This window comes from Eretmochelys imbricata, chromosome 18, assembly GCF_965152235.1.
Source record: "Eretmochelys imbricata isolate rEreImb1 chromosome 18, rEreImb1.hap1, whole genome shotgun sequence".
NCBI lineage: Eukaryota > Metazoa > Chordata > Testudines > Cheloniidae > Eretmochelys > Eretmochelys imbricata.
In genome coordinates, this window is record NC_135589.1 from 6,873,453 (window position 1) to 6,897,732 (window position 24,280).

The 24,280-nt window shown below is 49.4% G+C and overlaps 1 protein-coding gene across 2 annotated transcripts in view; it reads right to left on the reverse strand.

Annotated features, from left to right (window-relative positions):
• Positions 1 to 1,570: 1,570 nt before the first annotated feature.
• ATP13A2 (ATPase cation transporting 13A2) overlaps positions 1,571 to 24,280 on the reverse strand; it is a 69,908-nt gene continuing 47,198 nt past the window's right edge. For both annotated transcript variants that reach the window (XM_077837046.1, XM_077837047.1), the window contains 13 exons: positions 14,087 to 14,200; positions 12,679 to 12,835; positions 12,011 to 12,131; positions 11,217 to 11,341; positions 10,630 to 10,790; positions 9,736 to 9,846; positions 8,769 to 8,848; positions 7,145 to 7,297; positions 6,256 to 6,352; positions 4,930 to 5,153; positions 4,374 to 4,525; positions 4,075 to 4,247; positions 1,571 to 3,183 (listed from right to left, as the gene is read on the reverse strand). In XM_077837046.1, the coding sequence (XP_077693172.1) occupies positions 3,013 to 3,183; positions 4,075 to 4,247; positions 4,374 to 4,525; positions 4,930 to 5,153; positions 6,256 to 6,352; positions 7,145 to 7,297; positions 8,769 to 8,848; positions 9,736 to 9,846; positions 10,630 to 10,790; positions 11,217 to 11,341; positions 12,011 to 12,131; positions 12,679 to 12,835; positions 14,087 to 14,200 (1,839 nt within the window). In that variant the 3' untranslated portion in view covers positions 1,571 to 3,012. The remainder of the gene's footprint in view (positions 3,184 to 4,074; positions 4,248 to 4,373; positions 4,526 to 4,929; positions 5,154 to 6,255; positions 6,353 to 7,144; positions 7,298 to 8,768; positions 8,849 to 9,735; positions 9,847 to 10,629; positions 10,791 to 11,216; positions 11,342 to 12,010; positions 12,132 to 12,678; positions 12,836 to 14,086; positions 14,201 to 24,280) is intronic.

Sequence of the window (24,280 nt, forward strand, 5' to 3'; positions counted from 1 at the left end):
ACAGGGATAACTGGGTGAAATACTGACTGTGAAATACAGGTCAGATGAGATGATCTAACTCTATGAATTCTGGCCTTAATCATAAGGGTGACTATGACAGTCTGTACCCCATCATAGTCCTGTAAAAGGGGTGAACATAAATTTTGTACAAAGTATGACTTGTGCGATATCATTTGCAAGCTCATAATTTGGTGATCATTATTATCCTGGTTACATGCAATGTTGCCACACAGATTTCAAGTTATAGGATTCCTCTGTATGATATTACTAGACATGTTCCAAGTCTGGAGGGGAGAAGCCACAAACCAGCTCACCAGAGACAAAAATGTAGCCAACGCCTCAGCCAGGTGTCAACAAAATCAAATGGACCATCGCCCGGTTAAGTGGCCTCTCTTTGGCAGGAAAGAGGATGTGGGTGAAGATTTACATCTTGACAAAGAAACAACTGGGGGTTCCCATCCACATAGACATTCTGTCTCCTGAACCTCAGCTGGAGATTATTCTCCAAGAACAGAAAGAGCTAAAAACGGAGAGAGGAGATGCTCCTAATGGTTCCTCCTTTCTCTCTTCCCACAGCATCCACGACACCTGAAGAACAAAGGGAACAGCTTTGGACTGGGGGAGGGACCCTGATGGAAACATTCAGCCAGTAAGACTGATGAAACGTGTGGTGAGAGACACCTTGGCTTTGAATTCACTCTAACTTGTTCAGTTAGGCCTTAGTTGCGATTTACTTTTATTTTCTGTTAACCAGTTCTGACTTTTATGCCTCATTACTTGTAATCACTTAAAATCCATCTTTCTGTAGTTGTTAAACTAGTTTTATTGCTTTATCTAGACCAGTGTGCTTGGACTGAAGTGTTTGGGAAGCTCCATTTGAGATAACAGGATTTGTGCACATCATTTTCTAGTAATAAAATGACGGACTTTATATGAGCTTGTGTTGTCCAGGAGAGGGCTGGGCAGTACAAGACACATTTCTGGGGGAAAGTCCGGGACTGGAAATTTACAGGTGTTACTCTGCAGTGTAATTCAAGGGTGGCTGGCTGTAGCACCCCTGCAGTATAACTGGGAGTGATTTACATGCTGGAGGCTGTGCGAGAGCACATCCGGAGTGGTAGCTCTCATGGTGAAGCAGTGTAAAAGGAACCCTAGCTTGGAGAACTGAGGGAACACAGCTGTTCATCAGTCCAGATTGTACCCTGGGTATGTCACAGTGACCTATTATTCTTTGTTCATAGATGTGTGACCTTACATTTGGCAGCTTTAAAATGGGTTTGTATCAGTAAAGCCATCAGACTAGGCAAGTGACAGAAGAAGCAGATATAAAAACAAAAATACCACAACCAACAACACTCAGTCAAAAAACATGAACAATACTGAATATTACTGTTAACTTGTTATTTGAAGAAAGGAATTTTTCCATGCAATCACAAATACATTTTCTTATTTCTTGGTAGACACGTGTTAGTCTCCGGGTAGCCCAGTTTGATCTCCGTACCTGTTCTCCATTACCTAGTTGTGATGCACTGGGGAATGCAGCCCCTCAGAATTAAATGGCACAAGCTAGTTTTCAAGAAAATAATGTTGATTTATTAGATACACTCAAAAAAGCAACACAGCAAAGTTGGAGATTGTACATGATTTACACACCACCTCCTCCCCACTCTCTATACTCTTTGACGAATAAAAATAAAGCTTACATCTTACACATCTTCCGTTTCAATTCCATCGCTTTGCCGAAGCATCACCAGTAACGTTCTAGCAGAGGACCCATCAGCAGTGGAAGTGCACAAACCTGGCTTTCAAACTGGAATCTGGCACGCAGCTTCTCGGCTACAGTGGTTGCAAACGACCCAGCTTTTTGGAACAGTGGAAGCAATCCATGCGCTCCCCAAGAGCGGAGGCAAGGATCGGTTTGGATGGACACTACGGCTGACTGCTACAATTCTACCTGCTCTGATGAACAGGCGAGGGGGGTGGGGGGGCAGAATAAATACAGCTCTTAATTAAATATCTCTAATCCCATCCTTGGTCACGTTCCAGCAGCTAGTCATGCCTGGTCTCTCAATGAGCGCTGAGCATCACACGTGCCAGGTAACACTCTCCTTTGCTACAGCAGCTGGGTTGCAAACAGGTCCGGCAAGCTAACAGAGTCTGCGCCGCGTGGCCGTTTGGAGGTCACTGCCTCGACTGCAGAGGGATGCCGGCGGCTTGTTCACAGCGAGAAGAGCCGCAAGACGAGGGCAGCACTGTGGCAACAGCGGCCATCTTTTATTAGTGGCTTTTAACACCAAGGACAACGGTGTGGGGTGGGAGGGGTTCTCCCTTTTCAAACATTGCCCCCCGCAGCCCTTCCTGACAAGGTGTAACGTATCTGTGAGGACTGCTCCCTGCCCAGTCCAGGGCAAATCACCCAGCTGTGGATCTGAGCCAGCCACCCACAGCGAGTGGAAGAGTGGGGTCCCAAGGGGGATGAAGGAATCAGCTGGGGCCCCATACGGGGAAGCTAACCATTCGACGGGGCACTGTGACTAAGACATAGCACCAGTCCCTGACGGCTCCTCTTCCCGAGTCACAGGCGCAACTGGACCAGTCACTTGCCCGTGTCTAATCCTGACTGGCGCTTGACCCACGCACGCCAGAGATCTGGAAGTTTCCTGGGCGGAGGACAGCTGCTAGTACTGCTGAGGGCTTCCCTGAGGTAACCGCACCTGTCCTGCTTTCCAGAGCGAGGGAGTACTTGCACCCCAGGGGCGATGGGCTCCCCGGCCTTCTTCTGCCTCCCACATCCTTCCCCTGAGACGAGCACCTTGGGGCGATCAGCGGGAGGTTTCTCATTGGGGCGGGGCGCTGAGAACCCTGCTGTAGCCAGAGCCCATGGGGAAGGCAGCGACGGACAGACGAACGTAAATAAACGGAGCTGTATTGGGGAAGGCCGGAAAGCTCTTCCAGGCTGTTGCTGGACTCACGGACGCTGTCCATGGAGCGAGGGCTCTCCAGGAGCTGGGGCTAGCTCCCGGAGATGGACATTTTGGGGGTGGCAAAGAGCGGCTCGTTCAATGGTGGCCAGGATGGCTGCTGCTGACTGAGCTCCTGCTCCAGCCTCTTGAACAGCTTCTTGGAGGCCCTCTTCTGGCGCAGCTGCCGCAGGCAGGTGAGCATGCCGTGATCCAGGGCGGTCTGGAGGGGGGAGGACGAGAGGGACGTGGGTCAAGGCAGCCTCAGCAGGGAATGAGGGGAGCTCATACCAGTGTCGAGCTCCCTTCCCATCACACCCACAGCACTGCAGTGGAAGGGAATGGCTCATTGGCCACCTGTCTCTGGCAGAAGGGGTGAATCTGGGCTGGGAGGATAGGCCTGGATCAGGATTGTGCAGGGACACACGTCAGAAGGGCCCAGGCAGGGAGCCCATACTCATGCCAATCCAGAGTGGTACCCTCTGGCTGATGCGCTCTGTAGCACTGACTGGCTCTAGAACAGTGGTCCCCAAACCTTTGAGGGTCACACCACCCTTACCCTTGACCGCGCCGCCCCCCAAAGCCAGGGCTGGGAGCGGGGCCGTGGCTGGTGGGGACGGGAAGGGAGAGATGCGGATAGGAGTAAGGAGAGTGAGGCTGGGAGTGGGTTTGGGGGCAGGAGCAGAGCTGCAGCCAGGCTGTGGTGGGGGCCGGCAGTCAGGCCCCTGGCCAGGTGTGGCTCCACTCCTGGCCTTGGGCTCTGGCTGAGGCTGGGACCTGGGCTGTGTGTGGCTGTGGCCGCGGTCGGGAGCCTAACCGGAGCAGACCTAGGGGTGGGAAGAGGCTGGGTGGTGCTCCCCCCCACCTCTGTGGGGGCTAGCCTGGACCCCGCCGTGCCCCCCCAGACGGTCCTCCAAGCCCCCGCAGGGGGGTGTGCCCCACACTTTGGGGACCTCTGCTCTAGAAGGAGCAGTGCCCAGCACTCCCCAGCCCATCGGGAACATCAGCCCATGGGGGGCTTAGTGAGGGGTACTAATAAGAGGGGGATCCCACAGGAACCCTGCCCCCGTAGCTGGGTGCTCCCTCTGAATTCAGCTCCCCCCGACCCTCCTACCTCCAGCATGAAGGCTGTGAAGAAGTTGAGCGTGGCCATGCCTAGCAGCAGCAGCTTGAAGTTCATGTCGCCTACGTCTTTCAGCTTCAGCATGGCTTTCACGAAACCCAGCGGGTAAAGAGTTATCCCGATTGTCAGGCCGAAGAGAGCGACGAGGACGAGCAGGAACGGCACTGGGGGGGCAAGAGGAGACATCACGGACCCAGGACACGCAGCTCCCGCCCCCAAAGGGCTGGTTACAGGAGCCAAGTGACCACGGGAACCACCCCCTGCAGAGAGGAGGCCGGCTTGGCTCTTACCGTTAGTGTACAGCGGCTGCCGGAAGGGGTACCCCTTGGACATGGTGACGGCGAGGATCAGGTACTGGAAGGCCGAGATGCAGAACACCACGGTGTTCTCGTAGTTGGGCAGGTTCTGGGGGGCACTCACCGTGCTGTTCAGCGGGACGTACCTGGGTGAGGAGGGGAGGGGCAGGGATCAGGCACGAGCCTCTGAACGCAGGGAGCGGCGCGATCCGGCGGGACCTGCCTGCAACGTGCAGCTGGCTTGGCCTGGAGTGAGTCACTGCCGAAAGCCGCATTTGGTTCCCAGTTGAGGATTAGTGGACAAGAAAGGACATGAGCCGTCTGACGGGGGTTAGGAAGGAACTTCCTCTGGGGGCAGGTTGCTGTTCTGGTGCCTGATGCAGACGGTGCTGGCCAGGGAGGAGACAGGATGCCCCCAGCTCTGATTCAGTCTGGGGGATTCCCAACACGGTGCCTTTCACGAGGCCAAAATGAGCTTTTGGGCCTCCCCTTTTAGCTGCTGTAGCCAGTTGCAGGCAAGGAACTAGCTGTGCCCCAGGCAGACACTTACCAGCTCTGCGAGACTGTGATGAAGTAACTCATGACTTGAACCGTGATCAGCAGAGCCGTTTGGAGGAGGAGGCTGCCGAGGACAACAATGCTGATCAGTGCTCCTTGGGGGCGCTTTGCGCCCAGCTCCTTGGCAGGTCCGGTCTTGCCCATCAGCACAGCCACGGTCATAGTGATGACCAGGTCAAAGAAGAGGAACTGGAAGTCACTCAGGTTGGTGTTAATCTGGGCGTGGGCAGGAAAGAAGGAAAAATGGAATATTCCCTCAGGAGCAGACTGGGATGGCTCAGGGGACTGGGCAGTGGGATACAGAGCCTCATCTCAAGGTCACTGGTTCAAATCCAACAGTGACAGAAAGTCACTAAAGCAGAATCTTGTGAGGAAAGACCCGAATTCAAAATACTGCAACAAATCAGTGGCTGACTAGGACGTTACGGTGGCTGCTATGCTGCAGAGCCCAGCTGCTCAGACTGGCCTGTGTGCTGGAGAAAGAGAGCTCAGTTATGAAAAGCACAGGCCCTGACTAGATGAGCTAAAGGAGAATCCCAGTTTGCTCTTGGCAGTAAAGGGGGCTATGACACATGGTTGGGCGGTTCCAATTCCAGCGGGCAGTGGAGCATTATGGTCTCTATCATTCTGTCCTTCAAAGTTACAAACACCAGTTTACAAAGAGGACCCCCACAGAGCCACAAACTATCCCACGTCACAGGATGCTCCCCAGCTTCTGAGCCCTGCCCCCCCCCAGATGCACATGCTTCCCTCTGCCCATTCATCTCAACCACCCCCTACTTTTGCTGAGCCCCGACGCTGCAGCCGAGGCCTGGAGGAGATCGCCTCTGAAGCCCACCCCCTCTCGCTGGAGGGGGGCTCTTGGAGACACTGGCGAGCACGGGAGCTCTGTGTTTTGCCTCCCTTGGGACTCCCAGCTCTGGCAGTATGCTGGTGAAAGGAGCTTGACTAACAGCCTCAGTGATCCGGGGCCTCTGGTTATACCCGGAACAGCAATGCTACCTCCCCTCCAGTCAACCAGCGCGCCTCGCTCTGGCCCTGTCTGGACACGCCACATCTCTCAGGGCACCAGGAGAGTTCAGTCTCCAGGGCCCGTTTGACTCTTGGCCTCTCTGCCCACACTCCCAAAGCAGCCAGCTCCATCACCTCACTTGCCCTGGCCAGCCAGCTGTGAGACAGCAGCAAGCAAGAGGCCCTTGCAGGATTCAAACCAGGGGGTTTAGAGGTGGGAGGCTCCAGGGTCTCCTTACAGCTTCCCAGAACCATCCAGTCCCCCTTTCTCCTCCAACCCACAAATGATGGTCCCTGAAACACTCACTGTGTAGAGTAGAAGCACGGAGACGAATTGCACCAGGCTGTACAGGGCCATGTACTTAAAAACCCCAAAGGAGGTGACCAGAGAACATCGGCCTTCCCTGAAAGAGAGATCAGAAAGACTTGACGGACCCGCCATTCGTAGACAAGGGCGCCAGGCAGTTCTGTGCAGGAGGAGAGGTATGAATCGACAGGACTTCATTTTGGAGCAGGGAGGAAGACCAGGTTTGTGGGCCAAGCAGCCGCCTCCATGGCTAGTTCAAAAGCCCTATAAGTGACATTGCCCCTAGCTCAGGGGCTAGGAGGAGGGGACAGAGTGAGGGGTAGGGGAGACTCCCTTTGCTCATGAACACAGCTCGGCAGCCAGCCTCGTGGTTAGGACCTCGCACAGGTCACGGAACTCCCGGCAGGGTGAAGAGGAGAGAGGGCAAGGGGTGAAGATATCAGGAAACACTGTTTCACTAGGAGGGTGGTGAAGCACTGGAGTGGGTTCCCTAGGGAGGTGGTGGAATCTCCATCCTTAGAGGCTTTTAAGGCCTGGCTTGACAAAGCCCCGGCTGGGATGATTTAGTTGGGGCTGATCCTACCTTGAGCAGGGGGTTGGACTAGATACCTCCTGAGGTCTCTTCCAACCCTGGTATTCTATGATTCTATGATCTGGGAATGGGGAGTCAGAGGCCATGGTCAGGTCACTAAAATACAAGCACTGAGATTCTCAGAATATTGTTAATTAACATTAATTAATCTCCGCGTTCCAGGCCGCACACTGGCAGCCACTACACGCCCTTCCAGCCAATTTGCCAGCCCCTTGCCGTGTTCACATCTCCACCCTGCCCCCATATTCCATTCCCCCCCCGCTCCCCGCCATGCGGTTCCAGGCGGACGCAGCCCACCTTATGACCATGGGCACACACTCGATGTTGGCGATTCTGGAGGTGAACGGCGAAGCCACGGAGGCCTCTGCCTCCGAGAGAGAGATCCCCACGTCGGCCGCCTTCAGCGCTCCGCAGTCATTGGCGCCGTCCCCGCACATCCCCACGCAATAGCTGCGGCAAGAGACACGCACACACGAACAGGATAAGCCGAAGGATTCCCACCTCTTCCCTGCCAGGAAACGGAGCGTCCTGGATCCAGGTCGGAAAGCATGGGGCACATAGCGTTAAAAGCACTGATGGTACATTGAGATCTTCCGATAAAGGCGCCAAGCCCGTGCAAAGCTCTTCATAGCACCGAGCTTCACAAACCCACTGGGAGATGGGCTAGAATGATCATCGGTCCCATTTTAGAGACAGGAAAATGGAGTCACAGAGCTGGGGGGGACCAAGTTGCCCCAGAATCAGTGGCAGAGTCAGGAGTAGAACCCAGGAGTCCGACTCTCTGCCCTGCCCCCATTTAATTACGAAACATTGCTCCCCATAACAATCATTCCATAAAGATTAACTCAAATCCCCTTACAGGAGGGGAGACATTTGCAACCTGGTATAACGTTTAGATTGTAACCTCCTCGGGGCAGGGACCTAGTGCCTCTATTAATAAGGGCAACACACGCTTCCACCTGTTCCATGCAGCAACTTCAGCCTGCACTGACTCTGGAAAAAGAGGAGGGCACTCAGCATTTCACAGAATCCACAGATTAAGGCCAGAAAATACTTTAAGAATCATATAGGCTGACCTCCTACATAACCCAGGCCAGAGAATTTCTTGCTATGTACCGTTTTTTGCTAGATGAAAAAGCAACAGAAATGCCGACCACCACATACATACTAGCGGACTGTGATCAAGTCACTTCTTAAATTTCTTTGGACCTATGTAGGTACTAAAAACAAACCTGAAAAAGAAGTTGAAATGCTTATTTTATTTTAAAAAAATCTTCCATCCCCCCACAATAACTCTACTTAAAACTGTTTAGACTCAAATCAATAAGAGAAGTCAATTCAGCTTTAAGGACAAATGCGCTAATTTCTCAATTACTTAGATTAACTAAATGTATGTCCCTCTAGCTAAAAAAACCCCAAGATCTCCACTTCCAAAACGGCCAAAGCACCATAGCATTTTGGTTCCGAGTCCTCTACGGCTTTCCTAAGGGTTTCTTGAATCATGAACTTCTTATCTCTCCCCCGCAATCTGTAGTTAGAAAAATCATTGTTTCCACCTGCCTAGAGAAACCAGAGATGGATATGGATCAAAAGCCAGGCCCTCAACAAGCTCAGATCTTGGGGAAAACTCCGATTTGAACATCACAGCTCAGACCCCCTCCTCTATAAATTCCCCTGTGAATTTGGGGAAAAAGATGGATCCAGGTTTTGCAGCATGAAAGTAGGGTAACCCCCAGTTTTTGGGTGGGGGAGGGAAAAGATGGAAATGGATCCGATGGTGTGGTCGGTCAGAAGGTGATTTCACAGTTGCCAATAGCCCATGAGAAAGGAAGTGTACCACTTTGCATTGACAAGACGTCGCTTTGGAAGGAAGTGTTAGGTCTTAAACCGTCCTGTCACCCTCCTCTTCCCCCCAACTTACTTGAGGTCTTGTAAACTGTAAACCAGCTGTGTTTTCTGGTCAGGCAACATGCGAGCGAAAATCGTGGCCTGAATCAGGATCTGAAAGGGAAAGGGCTTCATGGTCAGGTAAGTCATGACATCAGAAGCATGTAAGCAGAGCTACAACCAGTGTGGCTACTCAGTAGAGACTAATGGACCATTGCTTTAAGGCAATGGGACGATGGGAGTGGCTGTGGGACGATGGGCGTGGCTGCTGCCCGAGAGAAGGGCCATTCTCCTCGCTGTTGTGACTCTGGTCCCTGGATTGTTTCCACAGTGGTTAGGTCGGGGCAAGCAATGTGGCCATGCAGTATCCACTGCTGGTTCCCATGGGGACTCGGGAGTGTTTGGTCCAGGAGACGCCTCATAAATGACCAGTTATGACAGGAACCCAAGGAGCTACCCGTAGGAGAGGTTCCTAGCCATGGGTGGTGGTATCCTAGGCTGGGGAAGGCTGTGCCTTCCAAAACAGCCAGGTGTGGCCCCACCCATGCTCCTGACTTGGGCTGCAGCTCTGCTCCCTGCCCTCCTGGTGCTCGGGGGCGCTAGCTGGGTGCAAGGGCTGGTGGCCGCGGTTGTGGGGGCTCTGGCGGGTGCAGGGTCTTGGGCGGAAGGGGTGGGGCCACAGGCTAGCCTCCCTCAGCCGGCAGTTCATGCATCACCCATGCTCCTAGCTGCAATGAAACAGGGCGCTGAAATCCCACAGGGCAGGGGCTGCCTCCTTACACGATCTGTAGGGAGATACACTTATGGCAGTCCGGGAACGCTGCAGCTTGTGCGCCTCTGTTCCGCTACTGCCAGGCACGGGCAGAAAACAAGGAGAAGTGTCAAGCACAGACTGGTGGTGGGCAGGAGACCTTCGCCATCCCCACTGCCCTGCAGCTGCAATGCAGGCTTCACCACCAGCAGGCTGTTTCCATGAGACGGCGGGAGAGGGAAGGACTCACCCTGGGTAGCAGGTGGGGGAAGTGTTCACAAACCACAGCGAAGGATTTCCCATTCAGTGCTAAGTGGCAGGGCTGCTGCTCGAGGAAACAGCCATCCTGCTGGTACAGGCCCTGCAGAGCAAACCACACCACCAGCCGCTCAGCTCTTCGTGGACTTCACTTCTTTCCACAGTCTAACCTAGCCCCAGCGTCTGTGATCAGCAGCCGGGGAGAGATGGCCGAGGGAGATCACCCCTCTCCACACCCAAACAAGAGCTGGATTTTGATTGAGCTGAGCCACCCCCGTCGGCCCCAAATCAGGGTCACACCCCGATCCACGACCCAGTCCCCAGCTCGCTGAGCCCGAGCAGTGGCTCCTTTGACGTGCCCTGCCCTGGCTGAGGAAGTGCAGGGTAGATCGGATCCCACTGCCTAAAGCAGCCGGAAGTTTGGAGCAGCTGCGCCTGCCGTGCTCCGGCCTGGGCCTGCCTGTTCCGGCGTAAGGGGGTCAGCTACAGCTAGGGGATGAGTATGTTCTTGGGGGTGGGGAACCAGCCTGCCTGCAGGAGCAAGATATAGGACACGTGTACAGCTCCCAGCACAATGGGGCCCAGCTCCAGACAGGGGCCTCGGGGCAACATGACACTGCAGATAATAAAGAAGAGGAACAGACGAGGGCAAGTTACTGAACCCCACTGCAGGGCCCTGGAGTCCTGGAGCTATGGGGCATGTGGCATCCAGCTCTCTGCTCACCACTGAACCAGCTGGATGCCTCACAAGCCCAGCTGGGGGAGAAGGGGACGGAAGAGGGCTCTTGCATGGCCCTGTTTGTTCCATAACCCATAGTATTGCATGGGGGGCAGGGATTCACACACAAGGCTGTTGGGTTTTCCCACAGTCCCAGCCGAGACTCACCTGTGGCTGCTCTTGCCCCTGGGGGTCATCGGAGAGGATGAATTTGAGGGTGGCGGGTTTGTCGTGGCTGGGTGGCGAGGCATTCACGAAAACCACCCGCTCCTTCAGCTCCACCATCCGGCAGCTCTTGGCCACGTTCACTGCGGTCAGCATGTTGTCCCCTGGCAAGGAGAGAGGAATGGGGGAGTTCACACCTCTCAGAACAGTGCTGCATTAGCTCATGGTTTCACAACCAGAACCAGACTTAACACTGCTGATCTTGCCAAGGTTGTTAATAAATAAGGGACTGTGGACACATGAGCCTCCAAGTCCCCCTCCCACTGTGAAGGGGTCTGTTTTGCTAGCTCCATTTTACAGATGACTAAACTAAGGAACAGAGCAACTTGCCCAAGGACAGGGAGTCAGTGGCAGAGCCAAAAATAGAACCAAGGACTCCTGGCTCCCAGTCCTCTGCTCTAACCATTAGACCCCACACTTATAAGAAAGGCTGTTTACTCCTTTGCAGTTGCAATAAGCTTTAAACCCGTGATCTCTTCCACAGATCCGGCCTCTCCTGTCCCAACCCCAGAAGCAGCTCTGCTGGTTACCTGTCACCATGATGGTGCGGATGTTTGCATTTCTCAGCAGGTGGATCACGGGGGCCGTCTCCGCCTTGAGAACGTTTCTCATCACGAGGAAGCCAAGGAGAGTCATTCCACTCTCTATGGCATCCCTGTCAGGACACAAGATGGCACTTGGCATAAGTGTCGGATGCCAAAACAAGATTAGGGGAGTGAATTAGACTGGCCATTACTTTAGTATCTGATCCTTTAAAAGCCGTTTAGATCTCCTAATATTCATAGATTCAGATCAGAAGGGACCATTGCGATCATCTAGCCTGATCTCCTATTACACAGGACAGAGACCTTCCAGGAACTGAGTTTTGTTTCAATGCTGACCCTGGAGTGATCCCAAGAAGTGATTTTTATGTTTGCTGACAATTCCAAACAGACAAAAAAATCATTTTGGGTTGAATGAAACATTTGACCATTTTTCAACAGTTTTGAACAGTTTAATAAAATTAAAGAACATTTCTAAATGAAGCCTTGGATAAAAAAAAACAAAACAAAAAAAACCCCAAACACATCCATTGTTTGATTATTATTTATGGGTTTTCCTCCCCAACCCAGCTGAAACAACTCAGTGAAACAGACACAAATTTGTGGAGCGGTACAGTGTAGTAACTAAGCAACTTTTTTCTTCTCAGAAAAGAATTTTGGTCAAAAACTTTTGCCCAGCTCTAGCTGACTCAGGGAACTTGAAGTGCCCCAAGGCTCATACAAGGAACAAAAGGAGGAGAGGAAAGTGAGAAGGAAGGAAAACTTCATGCAGGCTCACACACCTAGTCAGCTGCTGAGCTTCTTCAAAGGTTTTGACGGTAGTTAGCGTTTTGTAGGCTAGCCCCAGGACCCGGAAACCATCTGTAGTGTAGTGTCGTAACAACTGGGAGAAATCCAGAGGGACTGCAAAAAAGGGCTGTATCAGTTCAGAAATGCAGACTACGTCCAAGGTCCCTGGGACCTCATGCAGAGTGAGTCTGGGAACAATGGCTGATCTAGTGTATATCAGCACTTTCAGGGCTACTGGAAATTCAAGAGGCAACTCATTTCACCTACTGCCCACAGGGTGGCTTGATCTCCTCCCTTTTCCTCCCAAGATAAGGGGCCAGGAAGTTGAAATAGCTGGCAATCAAGGTACATGATCTAGAGAGATTTGGATGGCAGAGATTCTTAGCCTTGCTCAGTGAGTACCTGCTCCTCCCGCCCTCCAAGTCCTAACAGCTGATCTCCTTGCTTGGTCTGCTATAGACAATGGCCTCCAACATCAGGCTGCCATAAACAGAGGTGTCACTATTGTTGCTGCTCATGAAATTTGAACCATTTGCCTCCTCTCTAGGTTGTCTTTGGAGAGCAAAGGGAAATGCTAACGGGTGGTTTCCACTGCCGACTGCCAAGCCCAGCAGGCAGGTCAGACATCCCTAGCTGTGAGATGTGGGTCCCTGCCCTTTACCTGTTTCTTCCTTACAGAGACTGGCCACCATCTCTGGAGCCCCCTTCATGTATGCCTCCGAAGGGGCGTCGCCAGGCAGCTTCACCAGGACGCTCATCCTCTGCAGGGAAGAGGAGAACGGGAACCGACGGAGAATCCCAGCGGATACCTTGTGTTTCTGGGGAGGGAATGGAATCCAGTGACATGCCCTGACAGTGCCGAGCGACACTAAGATTACATGGCACATCAGCCGTGGGTGGCAGGGTTCCAGTCACAAGGTGGTGCATACCCACCCGCCAGAAGCACTGCTTGCTCCCGGGATGGTAGGAATGGCACATCTGAATGGGAGCCGTGGGAGATTTTGTTTTTTGGGGGTGTCAAAAATGCATGTTGGTGAGCTCTGAAACTATTCACGAATTCAGGTCGAATTTGGCTAAACAATTTCGACTGAAAAATGATTATTTTTTAGTGTTAAAATGTTTCATTTCAACTTTTCATTTGGGACCAGTGTTTCAAACTCATATTTGGCCAATTTAAAAAAGCAAAAAAAAAAACCCTCCCGAAAATGACCAAATCAAAATGGAAAACCTGAAAAAAAAATTTATTTTCACAGAATATCAGGGTTGGAAGGGACCTCAGGAGGTCATCTAGTCCAACCCCCTGTTCAAAGCGGGACCAATCCCCAATTTTTACGCTAGATCTCTAAATGACCCCCTCAAGGATTGAATCACAACCCTGGGTTTAGCAGGCCAGTGCTCAAACCACTGAGCTATCCGTCCCTGCCCCATAACCTTTTGGTCCACTTGAAACAAAAAGGGAAAAATTTCATTCTGAATCGACCTGAGAGGTTTTGGTTGATCTGAAACAAAAGGGTTTTGGAGTTTTCAATTTGATGAAATGTTGAAAGAATTCAGTATGGTTCGAAGTGAGCTGATCCCCCCGGGATTTTTTGCTGAGGTCCCCGAACCAAAACAATACGCTCAGCTCTGGTGCCTCTTCTACGTGAGCTCCTTGGTGTGGCAGAGAAAGGCCTGGACGTGAGCCTAGACAATTTCAGACTGCAAGTGGAGCATCGATTTTTAGCAGCGAGGGGGTTAACCCTTGAAACAATTTACCCAGGGTCATGATGGATTCTCCATCACTGGCTATTTTGGAATCAGAAGTGGACGTGTTTTCTAGGAGGTACGTGCTGGGAATTGCTTTGGGGCAGTTCTCCGGCCTGTGTTAGCCAGGGCTCAGACCAGATGATCACAATGGTCCTCTGTGGCCATGGAATCTATGTCACCCCAGCAGCAGGTGCCAGCCTAGTAGTTAAGAGAAACTAAGCTGCTCCCCTCTGAAGTACAGTACAAAACATCCCCTCCCTCCCACTCCAGCCATGGCACTTCCATCCCTGTGCAATCAGGACACCAGCTAAGCAGGGGCTTACCATGCCGTGGGGCTGTTCTTCCAGAGGGGGCGGCCTCATCACCGCTAGGACCTTTGTCCCGAAGTGCTGGACTGCACGCAGTTTGGCCTCCTCCCACGTGGACTCCTCCAGGGTCTGAAACCAACAAAGTCAGGCACTTTAGAAGATGCCCCTTCTCTGCAAGCCCAGCATCTATTCCCCACCCAACAGCTGAGCTCACAGCACCGAGCCACACAAAACCAATGGGCTCGCTAAACAAAGGCAGCGATTTGCATTTCAGATGTGGCCTCTTAGGATATGTCTACACAGCATTTTGGAGTGAGCCTCCCAGCCAGGGTCGAGGGGCTCGTGCTAGCACTTGAAGCCTTGGTTAGGGGGTGGGCTTCAGAGTCCAAGTTGCGACTTCAAAGCAGTGTCTCTACGGCTGTTTTTCAAACACTAGCACAAGCCCCTTTAATCCGTCGACCCTGTCTGGGAGGCTTGCTCCAGAATGCTGTGTAGACATACCCTTAGCTTTGCTGATGGAGCTGGTGCTTCCATGGCTTTAACGCACAGACACAGGAGCCAGGACAGTGCTGGATGGAAGAGAGTAACTCGAAAACATGTTGACCTTTTAGATCTACTGATATGATGTTTAAAAAAGAAAAAAAATCCAGCTCTCCCCAGCTGCAGGAGTCGCCTCTCCACAGCTCCTGCCTGCAGCGGAATGCCTGTTTCATTCATTCAGTCACACCTGATCCATGAGGCAGGCAAGTGGGGACAGACTGTGTCTCATCTAACCTCTCTTTGAACATTTCCAGGAATTGTGCTCTGACCACCTCTCCAGGGGTTGGACTTGGGGCCCCGACTTTTTTCACGAATGGGGCCCCGTGAATCTTTGGAATCTTTCCCTAAACTGTAGCCTAAATAACTACATTTTTTAACCTACCAGTCTGTGTGTTGTTACTGGACCCAGTGCAGACAAACAATCCTCTTCAGGGCTTTGCTATGGCCTCCCTGAAGTACTTACACAGCACTGTTATTTATACACTGCTGGAGAGGCTTTGAGTAGACTAAATGTGTTGTTGGAAAAACAAAGTGCTGCAATTTAAGTGGCTTTTTCTCGACTTTCCCAACTGAGGGCACCACCTTGCTCAACAATGACAGAGCCTGGTAACATTGTTGGGTGAGACACAAGACTTTCATCGGTGTTATTGGTTCTGTAGCTATTCTAGACACAACTCCCACGATCAATGTTCATAGAATCATAGAATATCAGGGTTGGAAGGGACCTCAGGAGGTCATCTAGTCCAACCCCCTGCTCAAAGCAGGACTGATCCCCGACTAAATCATCCCAGCCAGGGCTTTGTCAAGCCTGACCTTAAAAACCTCAAAAGAAGGAGATTCCACCACCTCCCTAGGTAACACATTCCAGTGTTTCACCACCCTCCTAGAGAAAAAGTTTTTCCTAATATCCAACCTAAACCTCCCCCACTGCAATTTGAGACCATTACTCCTTGTTCTGCCATCTGCTACCACTGAGAACAGTCTAGAGTCATCCTCTTTGGAACCCCCTTTCAGGTAGTTGAAAGCAGCTATCAAATCCCCCCTCATTCTTCTCTTCTGAAGACTAAACATCCCCAGTTCCTTCAGCCTCTCCTCATAACTCATGTGTTCCAGTCCCTTAATCATTTTTGTTGCCCTCCGCTGGACTCTTTCCAATTTTTCCACATCCTTCTTGTAGTGTGGGGCCCAAACTGGACACAGTACTCCAGATGAGGCCTCACCAATGTCGAATAGAGGGGAACGATCACGTCCCTCTGAACTAAGTCACATGGGCTGGACACACTCCAGACCTTTCAATGCACAGACAATTCATGTGAGGCAAAGTGCTTTCAGCTACAAACCAAGCTGGTGGCAAACACTTCTTTGCCCCAATGTCTCCATCTCTCCCTTCAGGCCAGTGGATGCCCTGAACAGTTCCCAGGTGAGGTGGGCAGCAAACAAACATGGAGAGCGAGGCCATCCAAGGACCTCTCGCTTTGCTACACAGGAGGCCTGAGATTCAGTGCCAGAGTCCTGCACTTTGAGAGCAAAAGTGGGGGTGAGGGAAAATGCCCTGGAGCCAGTTCATACAGATTACACACAAACACACATCACATTAATAGGTATTATGCTCATGGTATTAATAGTGTGTCTGTGTTGGGTATGAATTATAAGAACATAAGAATGGCCCAACTGGGTCAGACCACCTAGCCCAGTGTCCTGTCCTCTGACAGTGACCAATGCCAGGTGCCCCAGAGGGAATGAACAGAACAGGTCATCACCAAGGGATCCATCCCCGCAACCCATTCCCAGCTTCTGGCAACAGAGACGAGGGACCCCATCCCTGCCCATCCTGCCTAATAGCCATTGATGGACCTATCCTCCATGAATTTATCTAGTTCTTTTTTTAACCCTGTTATGGTCTTGGCCTTCACAACATCCTCTGGCAAGGAGTTCCACAGGTTGACTGCGTTGTGTGAAGAAATACTTCCTTTTGATTGTTTTAAACCTGCTGCCTATTAATTTTATTTGGTGACCCCTAGTTCTTGTGCTATGAGAAGTAGCAAACAACACTTCCTTATGAATTATGCTTATTCCTGCTCACTTGTGCTAAGGCGTATACCCCACAATGCCCTGGGACAAGTACAGCTTAGCACTTGGCATAGGCAAATACAGAAACCGTTAAGAGTTAGGGACAAGCATCATGTACTAACATGCAATATCTGGAACAAAAGTACAATGCGGTGCAAGGAAATAGTGTAAGATGTCGGAACGCTTTAGGGCAGAGGTGGGCAAACTACGGCCCGTGGGACCGTCCTGTCCGGCCCCTGAGCTCCTGGCCCAGGTTGCTTGCCCCCAGCCCCTCCCCTGCTGTTCCCCCTCCCACCGCAGCCTCAGCTCACTGCACTGCCATCGCAACCCTCCGGGCGGGGGTGGGGAGGGGCCGCGAGCTCCCGGAGCAGCGTAGCTGCAGAGCCCGGCCTGACCCAGCGCTCCGCGCTGTACGGCTGGCTCCAGCCGGGCGGTTCAGCTGTAGCGCCGCCAGCCACTGGTGCTCCAGGCAGCGCAGTAAGGAGGCAAGGAGCGGGGGGGTTGGAGAGAGGGCAGGGGAGTTCGGGGGTGGTGGTCCGGGGGCGGGGATGTGGATAGGGGTTGGGGCGGTCAGAGGGCGGGGAGCAGGGTGGTTGAATGGGGGCAGGGATCCCGGGGGGACAATCAGGAAAGAGGGGGCGGTTGGATGGGGTGGTGGGGTTAGTCAAGGAGAAGGGGCGGTTGGATGGGGCAGGGGTCCTGGGGGGGCAGTCAGGAAGGAGAGGGGAGTTGGCTGGGGCGGCGGGGGGCAGTTAGGGGCGGGGGGTCCGGGGGCGGTCAGGGGGTGAGAAGCGGGGGGGGGGGGGGCGCGTTGGATAGGGGGCAGGGACCAAGCCATGCCTGGCTGTTTGGGAAGGCACAGCCTCCCCTAACTGGCCCTCCATACAATTTCAGAAACCCGATGCGGCCCTCAGGCCAAAAAGTTTGCCCGCCCCTGCTTTAGGGAGTATCTTTAAACCCTGTAATGCCTGGCATTTATTATTCAAAATAAGAGATGGGAAGATACAGGGAAGCACCAAACAAAGCTGGTACCAGCTGGCTAGTTCAACATGAAGTTTAAGTGATATGAACAGTGCTGTGTAACTTGTAAACACCCATGCTATAAACGATGGCTAGTTTAAGTGGGCATTTGGGAAGCACCTCTTCTGCATAAGGTGAACTGAACATGAAGCCAGAATTCACTTCCTGGGAAGAACTGGTGATGCATTAACTCTTTCTTTCCTGTACCATATTACTTTGTCTTTGGACAATAACCAAGCTCAGCCAGATTTATTGGGTCTCTTGAACATTATTAATATTGAACCACAAATGTAGCCAATTAGTTGGTTACACCTTTCAGTGAATAGTTGGCGAGCCAGGCAGGAGCCGTTTGCTAAACCAATTTGGCATGGGGCAATGGGCCATTTGAATTCAGGATAGCAATCTCATAGTGGTTGGATTTTGGGGGCTAGCGGTCCTAACTACACGTGCAGCAGGCTAGCCCGTTTGGGGGGGGGGTAAGGAGGGTTTATAATAAGTGTTAAATTGGCACAACACCTTAAATAACCAGTTAAACTAATAAAAGCAAACTATTTTTCTGGGCATAAAGTCATACTTTAAGAATACAGAAAGACTAATTACAAGGCAATCTTTTTCTGGGCTGAATGCCCAGATACGACAAACGTTAAAACAGCAAAATGCCAAAACCCGAGAATTAGCAGTAATGATGGCCAAAAACCATCATAAAAGAGCTCTAGAATCTTTTGTATGAAAACATGTAACTAATTATGGGGCTGGTTCACCCACGCGGGTCACAACCCTGGGATTCTTTCTGTGAAATGAAAAGGAGTACCTGTGGCACCTTAGAGACTAACCAATTTATTTGAGCATAAGCTTTCGTGAGCTACAGCTCACTTCATCAGATGCATACTATGGAAAGTGTAGAAGATCTTTTTATGTACACACAAAGCATGAAAAAATACCTCCTCCCACCCCACTCTCCTGCTGCTAATAGCTTATCTAAAGTGATCGCTCTCCTTACAATGTGTATGATAATCAAGTTGGGCCATTTCCAGCACAAATCCAGGTTTTCTCCCCCACCCCCACAAACCGGTTTGGGAATACAGACTAACTTTTTGCGAATACAGACTAACACGGCTGTTACTCTGAAACCTTTTTGTGAAATGAAAGTTAAACAAAGAAGGAAACAAGTCAAAGGACTAAAAGGAGGTTAAAGCTAGAATGAGATCAAAGGAGGAAATTAAAACAGCAAACCGACAATATCAGCAACTGTAATGCAGTTGTACCTTGCTTACAGTTTACAAGAAGTGAAGGGAAGACCAGGAGATTGTCAGGTAAGGTACAGCCAACAAGAGGGATAGAAGTTAGGCTGGCAAAGACAGGTTAAAAAGCCTTAAAACTTGGACTAAGTGGCCCAGAAACAGTTAACTGCAGCAAGAAAGAGCATTAGGAGTGCAGGCACAAGCAACAGAGACTTGGGGAACAAATTCAGGTTGTGCAGGGACAGTAGCAGTGCTCACTCTCCTCCCAGAGTGGGGATAAAACGCAGGTGTCCTGGCTCCCAGCCCCCCCCCCCCCCCACGCTCTAACCCACCAGATCCCACTCCCTTCTCAGAGCTGTAACTTTTTATTTGATTTAAAGTGAATGTAGTAAAGTGGTAAGACACCACTGCAGGTTCGTCTCTGGTCACTACAGTTTCAAGCTCAAAAGAACGAAGTCACCTCTGCGACTTGCTTCAGATTATAGTCTCTAGGATCACAAAGATCAAGGAGAGTGACCACCACACAGACATTCACAAGTACAAGGTCTAGTCTGTTTTATCAACGTTATTAACGTTACAATTACGCTTATAATTATCCAAGCGTATAGAAATCCTATAAAGACCAATGCACGAGCTACAAATATAATTATACAGGACTCACATCCTTAATGATACTCTTAAACTCTGATGGCTGCCTTGCCCATTGAGCCTCAGTAGAGGGATGGTTCCTGCTGGAGTTTTCCCGTAGGGAACTCATTTTACCCAATCTGGGCACCCTCTTTTTATAACGTGATTCTAACTACACCTCATTAGCATTTACACACACAGTGCACCCTGCGGTGAGGGCAGGGGTTCTCAGACTTTTGTCCTGGTGACCCCTTTCACACAGAAAGCCTCTGAGTGCAACCCCCCTTATTAATGAAAAACACATTTTTATATATTTAACACCATTATAAATGCGGGAGGCAAGGCGGGGTTTGGGGTGGAGGCTGACGGCTCGCGACTCCCCAGGTAATAACCTCGCGACCCCCTGAGGGGTCCCGACCCCCAGTCCGAGAACCCAATCCAGGGCGTGTGTTAGAAAAATATAACTACTGGGTATCTTGTAAGCAAAAAAAATTACTGATAATTTTTTGCAGTTCCACCCATTGGCACCTCGTTTCCCGTAATCTTGTGGCATCAGGGTCATTCTTTGGTCACTTACTTATGTCAAGCATTTCTTAAACCTATGGCTTAGCACGGCGAAGCTGGCATTTTACAGGTTTCCGCCTGTAGGCCTTAAATTTCAGCCCTCCTTACTTAGATACCTAATGCATACTTCTCCCTTCTAACTACTAATCAATCCTATAGTGCTCTAATCCAACAATTTAAATCTATTTCACATACAGTGATTATATAGGACACGACGTGTTAGTTAATCCTAACATCGCACAATAAATGAATGATAAAGTGAAGTCACTGGCTACAGAGCTAACGGCATAACCTTCTTTCACTAACATTTTTACATTTGGGTCAGGTTTTTCCTTTATGTCCTTTCTCTGTCCCGCCCCTCGCACCCTTTCTTTTCTTCTCTTGTACTATTCACTCAGCTCAGTTTGCTACGCTTGCTGGTGCTGTACTTTCAAATGCCCTCACAAAGTTAATTAATCTCCACTGGCTTATGCTTCCCTCCCTTCCTATGCTGCTTCCTCCATCTCTGTCCTCCCCCTTTGTTTTAAGGGTTATAGTTATTACAGAAACACCCACTGCACAAAGAGATGGGGGAAACGGAAAAAAAAAAATCAACAAAGAAATAATCAAAGTACTTCAAATAAAAACTTTACTTTAAATAAGTCCAGCAAGACTAATAGGTTTAACCCTTCAGGAATGCAACAACTAAAGGAACTCCAAACTTTCCCGAAGATATGGTTGCCAAGAAACAAAAATGCTAATTCTAAAAACTAGCCACTAATATATGAAACATGGTGGTTTTTTTTATTCCTATACAGTAGTATTCTTAAGGTAAAAGTAACGTAAAATGCCTTAAGTTAATTAAACTAATACAAAGACGTAAGCAAATAACTTCATAGGGATTTTTATCAATTCTTATAAGTAGTTTTAAATAAAAAGGTAACAAAACAAAGAACCTGCCATATTACGTATTTAATTCTTTTAATGTTTGTTTTCTAAAATACATTGCCTTAACATTAAGATCTTAACGACTTAGCTTGTAGAAGTATAAATACAATTTTGACACCACTCGTCTTTAATCGTAAGCTTGTCCTATCTTTTATGCACAGTGCGTGTGCCATATGACTTTTTGATTTTACTTTGTTACAACAAAAATCAAATTTGCACTCGTTATCAAATATATATTAGTGGTCCCACAGTATTTTAACCCAGTGGTTGGGTTATAACCATTTCCTCACAATACCAATTCAATTTTTTGCAAAGCTCTAAAAGGCGACAGTGATTAATATATGTACATATATTTCTGCCCCACTAAACAATTCAATTGCAGACAAAGGTTTCTTTTTTATTATTAATCAAAGCTTTTTTGCTCAAAGCAAAAAAATAAAAAAACTGAAGGGGAGAACCTCAATATTGAGGCAAAAATATTAATAAAACCATAACTTTTTAAAGGCTTTATAAACCTGTTTGTGCCTTTATCACTATTAAAATATAGTTATAGCTAGGCCATAGCTAATTTTTTATTAAAAAATATACACAGTATGTCTGGTTATACTGCAAAACATGATAGCTAATCAAATAAACTGCAACAGGGTTCCGTCGGTCTCTCTCAAGCATCAGCAAATGTCATAAAAGTTCATTACCCTCAATGTGTTCGAATAAATCTGCATTTAAACCTCATTTTGCTTTAGTTTTTACACTGTTTTCTTTTGTGCTCTGTTGACAAAAGTGTTGATTATTAAAGTTTGTGCTTTCAAATATTGGCCGAAAGTTTAATTGCTACAACAAGCAAATTAACTCTCCAAAGCTTGGGTAAAAAGTCTATTGCTAACTCTCTTCTTAAAACAGAGTGCTTGGGGCAGGAGGAAGAGCAATACATCTTCTCACAGAAGATAGCGAGCATCAGACTGAGCTGTCAAGTACTATATTTATTACGGAAAACTAGTAACGCCCATGTTAAGGAAGTACAAATAAATTATATATAACAAAGGAATAAAAAAAAAAAAAGAACCAGGTCATGCTTCTGTCATATGCTGTACCAAAGCATAACTCGTGTTATAAATGACTTGGTCCCTATTACATGGTAAATAAACTGAGCTCATCTGTATATAAATTTGGGTTACTGGAAACAAAAGAAATGTGGAGAAATTTATCAAGTTAGCCAACTTAAGCAGTTGAAAGGTGAATCCCACAAACCAGAGACAAGAATATATCAGTGAACAGGGAAGAAACTCCCAGGCGTCCGAAGAAACAGAAAAGATAAAGTGCTTTATAAATTACAGATTGGCCAACTACACTTATAGATTCATAGATATTAAGGTCAGAAGGGACCATTATGATCATCTAGTCCGACCTCCTGCACAACGCAGGCCACAGAATCTCACCCACCCACTCCTATGAAAAACCTCTTACCTATGTCTGAGCTATTGAAGTCCTCAAATCGTGGTTTAAAGACTTCAAGGAGCAGAGAATCCTCCAGCAAGTGACCCGTGCCCCATGCTACAGAGGAAGGCAAAAAACCTCCAGTGCCTCTTCCAATCTGCCCTGGAGGAAAATTCCTTCCCGACCCCATATATGGCGATCAGCTAAACCCTGAACATATGGGCAAGATTCACCAGCCAGATACCCAGGAAAGAATTTTCTGTAGTAACTCAGATCCTACCCCATCTAACATCCTATGACAGGCCATTGGGCCTATTTACCATGAATATTTAAAAATCAATTAATTGCCCAAATCATGTTATCCCATCATACCATCTCCTCCATAAACTTATTGAGGATAATCTTAAAGCCAGATAGGTCTTTTGCCCTCACTGCTTCCCTTGGAAGGCTATTCCAAAACTTCACTCCTCTGATGGTTAGAATTGCCTTAATAATGTTAAGTTCTTAAACCACTTCAACCTACCATCTATGGACGACTGTGTAAGCAATGAACTATAGAACCATTAAAGAGACCACTAGTCAGGGCAGGGCTAACTTATTTAAACCGTATATTATTAAATACAGTGGGTTTATGCATACACCTGTGGTTTTGACTCTCTCTCATTAGAATATAGCTAAATTTGTTTTTTGTTTAAAAGCAAACGTATCATTGTGGGCAGTCTTTGTTAATTAGTATAATAGCGTCTTATCAAGATTGTGCATAAAACTCAATAGCTGGGCAAAAGACTGTTCTACAGTCTGGCATCTTTCAAATAGGAGACTCCAAAAACGAGATGGAATTATTGATTGTATTTCAGGACTATTTGGATCTAAAATGTCTATCTGGAACAGGGCTGCTATAGAAAATAAAAAAAAGTCATGAACTATTTTGAACATCGGGCAGCTGAAACGGTCTCTAAACCAATCGTTTGTGACACGGAGGACCGAGCTATTATAAACATGGGATGTGCTATATAAGAGGCATAACACTGCTAAACTGGTTAACCAAACAAGAAAAAAATCTATGAATTAGTCACAAAGGATAGTAAGATAATCAGGAAAAACTGTGTAGGTAAAAAAACCCCAAAATTAAATGAGCTGCTTGTGGGAGTTATGCATTAACTACCATAAGATTCAAAAGGAAAACCTGCTTAATCTGCCTAAAATTCAGTCCATTTTGATCAATTTCGTGGCCATAGGATTTAAAAAAAAATAAATCATAAATGTCATGATTTCAACTCTTTAAAGCTGAAAAGTCACGGTGTTGTGATTGTAGGGGTCCTGGCGCAGAAAGGAGTTGTGGGGGGAGGAGGGGGAGTTGTGGTACTTCTCCTCTTACTCCTGCGCTGCTGCTGGCGACGGCGCTGCCTTCAGAGCCGGGCGGGCCGAGGCGCCGTCGGGCCGAGGAGCCGTCAGGCCAAGGCGCCGTCGGGCCGAGCCGCCGTCAGCAGCAGAGCTGGGCCCTCAGTCAGCGGCCGCCGCCGTCCGGCCACCCAGCTCTGAAGGCAGCAGCGCCGAAGTAAGGGTGGCACGGTCTGGTATTGCCACCCTTACTTCGGCGCTGCTGGCAGGGCGCTACCTTCAGAGCTGGGCACCTGGCCAACAGCGGCCACTCTCCAGCCGCCCAGCTCTGAAGGCGGCAGTGCAGAAGTCAGAGTGGCAATGCTGCGACCCCCTGCAACTCCCTTTTGGGTCAGGACCCCCAGTTTAAGAAAAGCTGGTCTCCCCTCCTGAAATCGATATACTA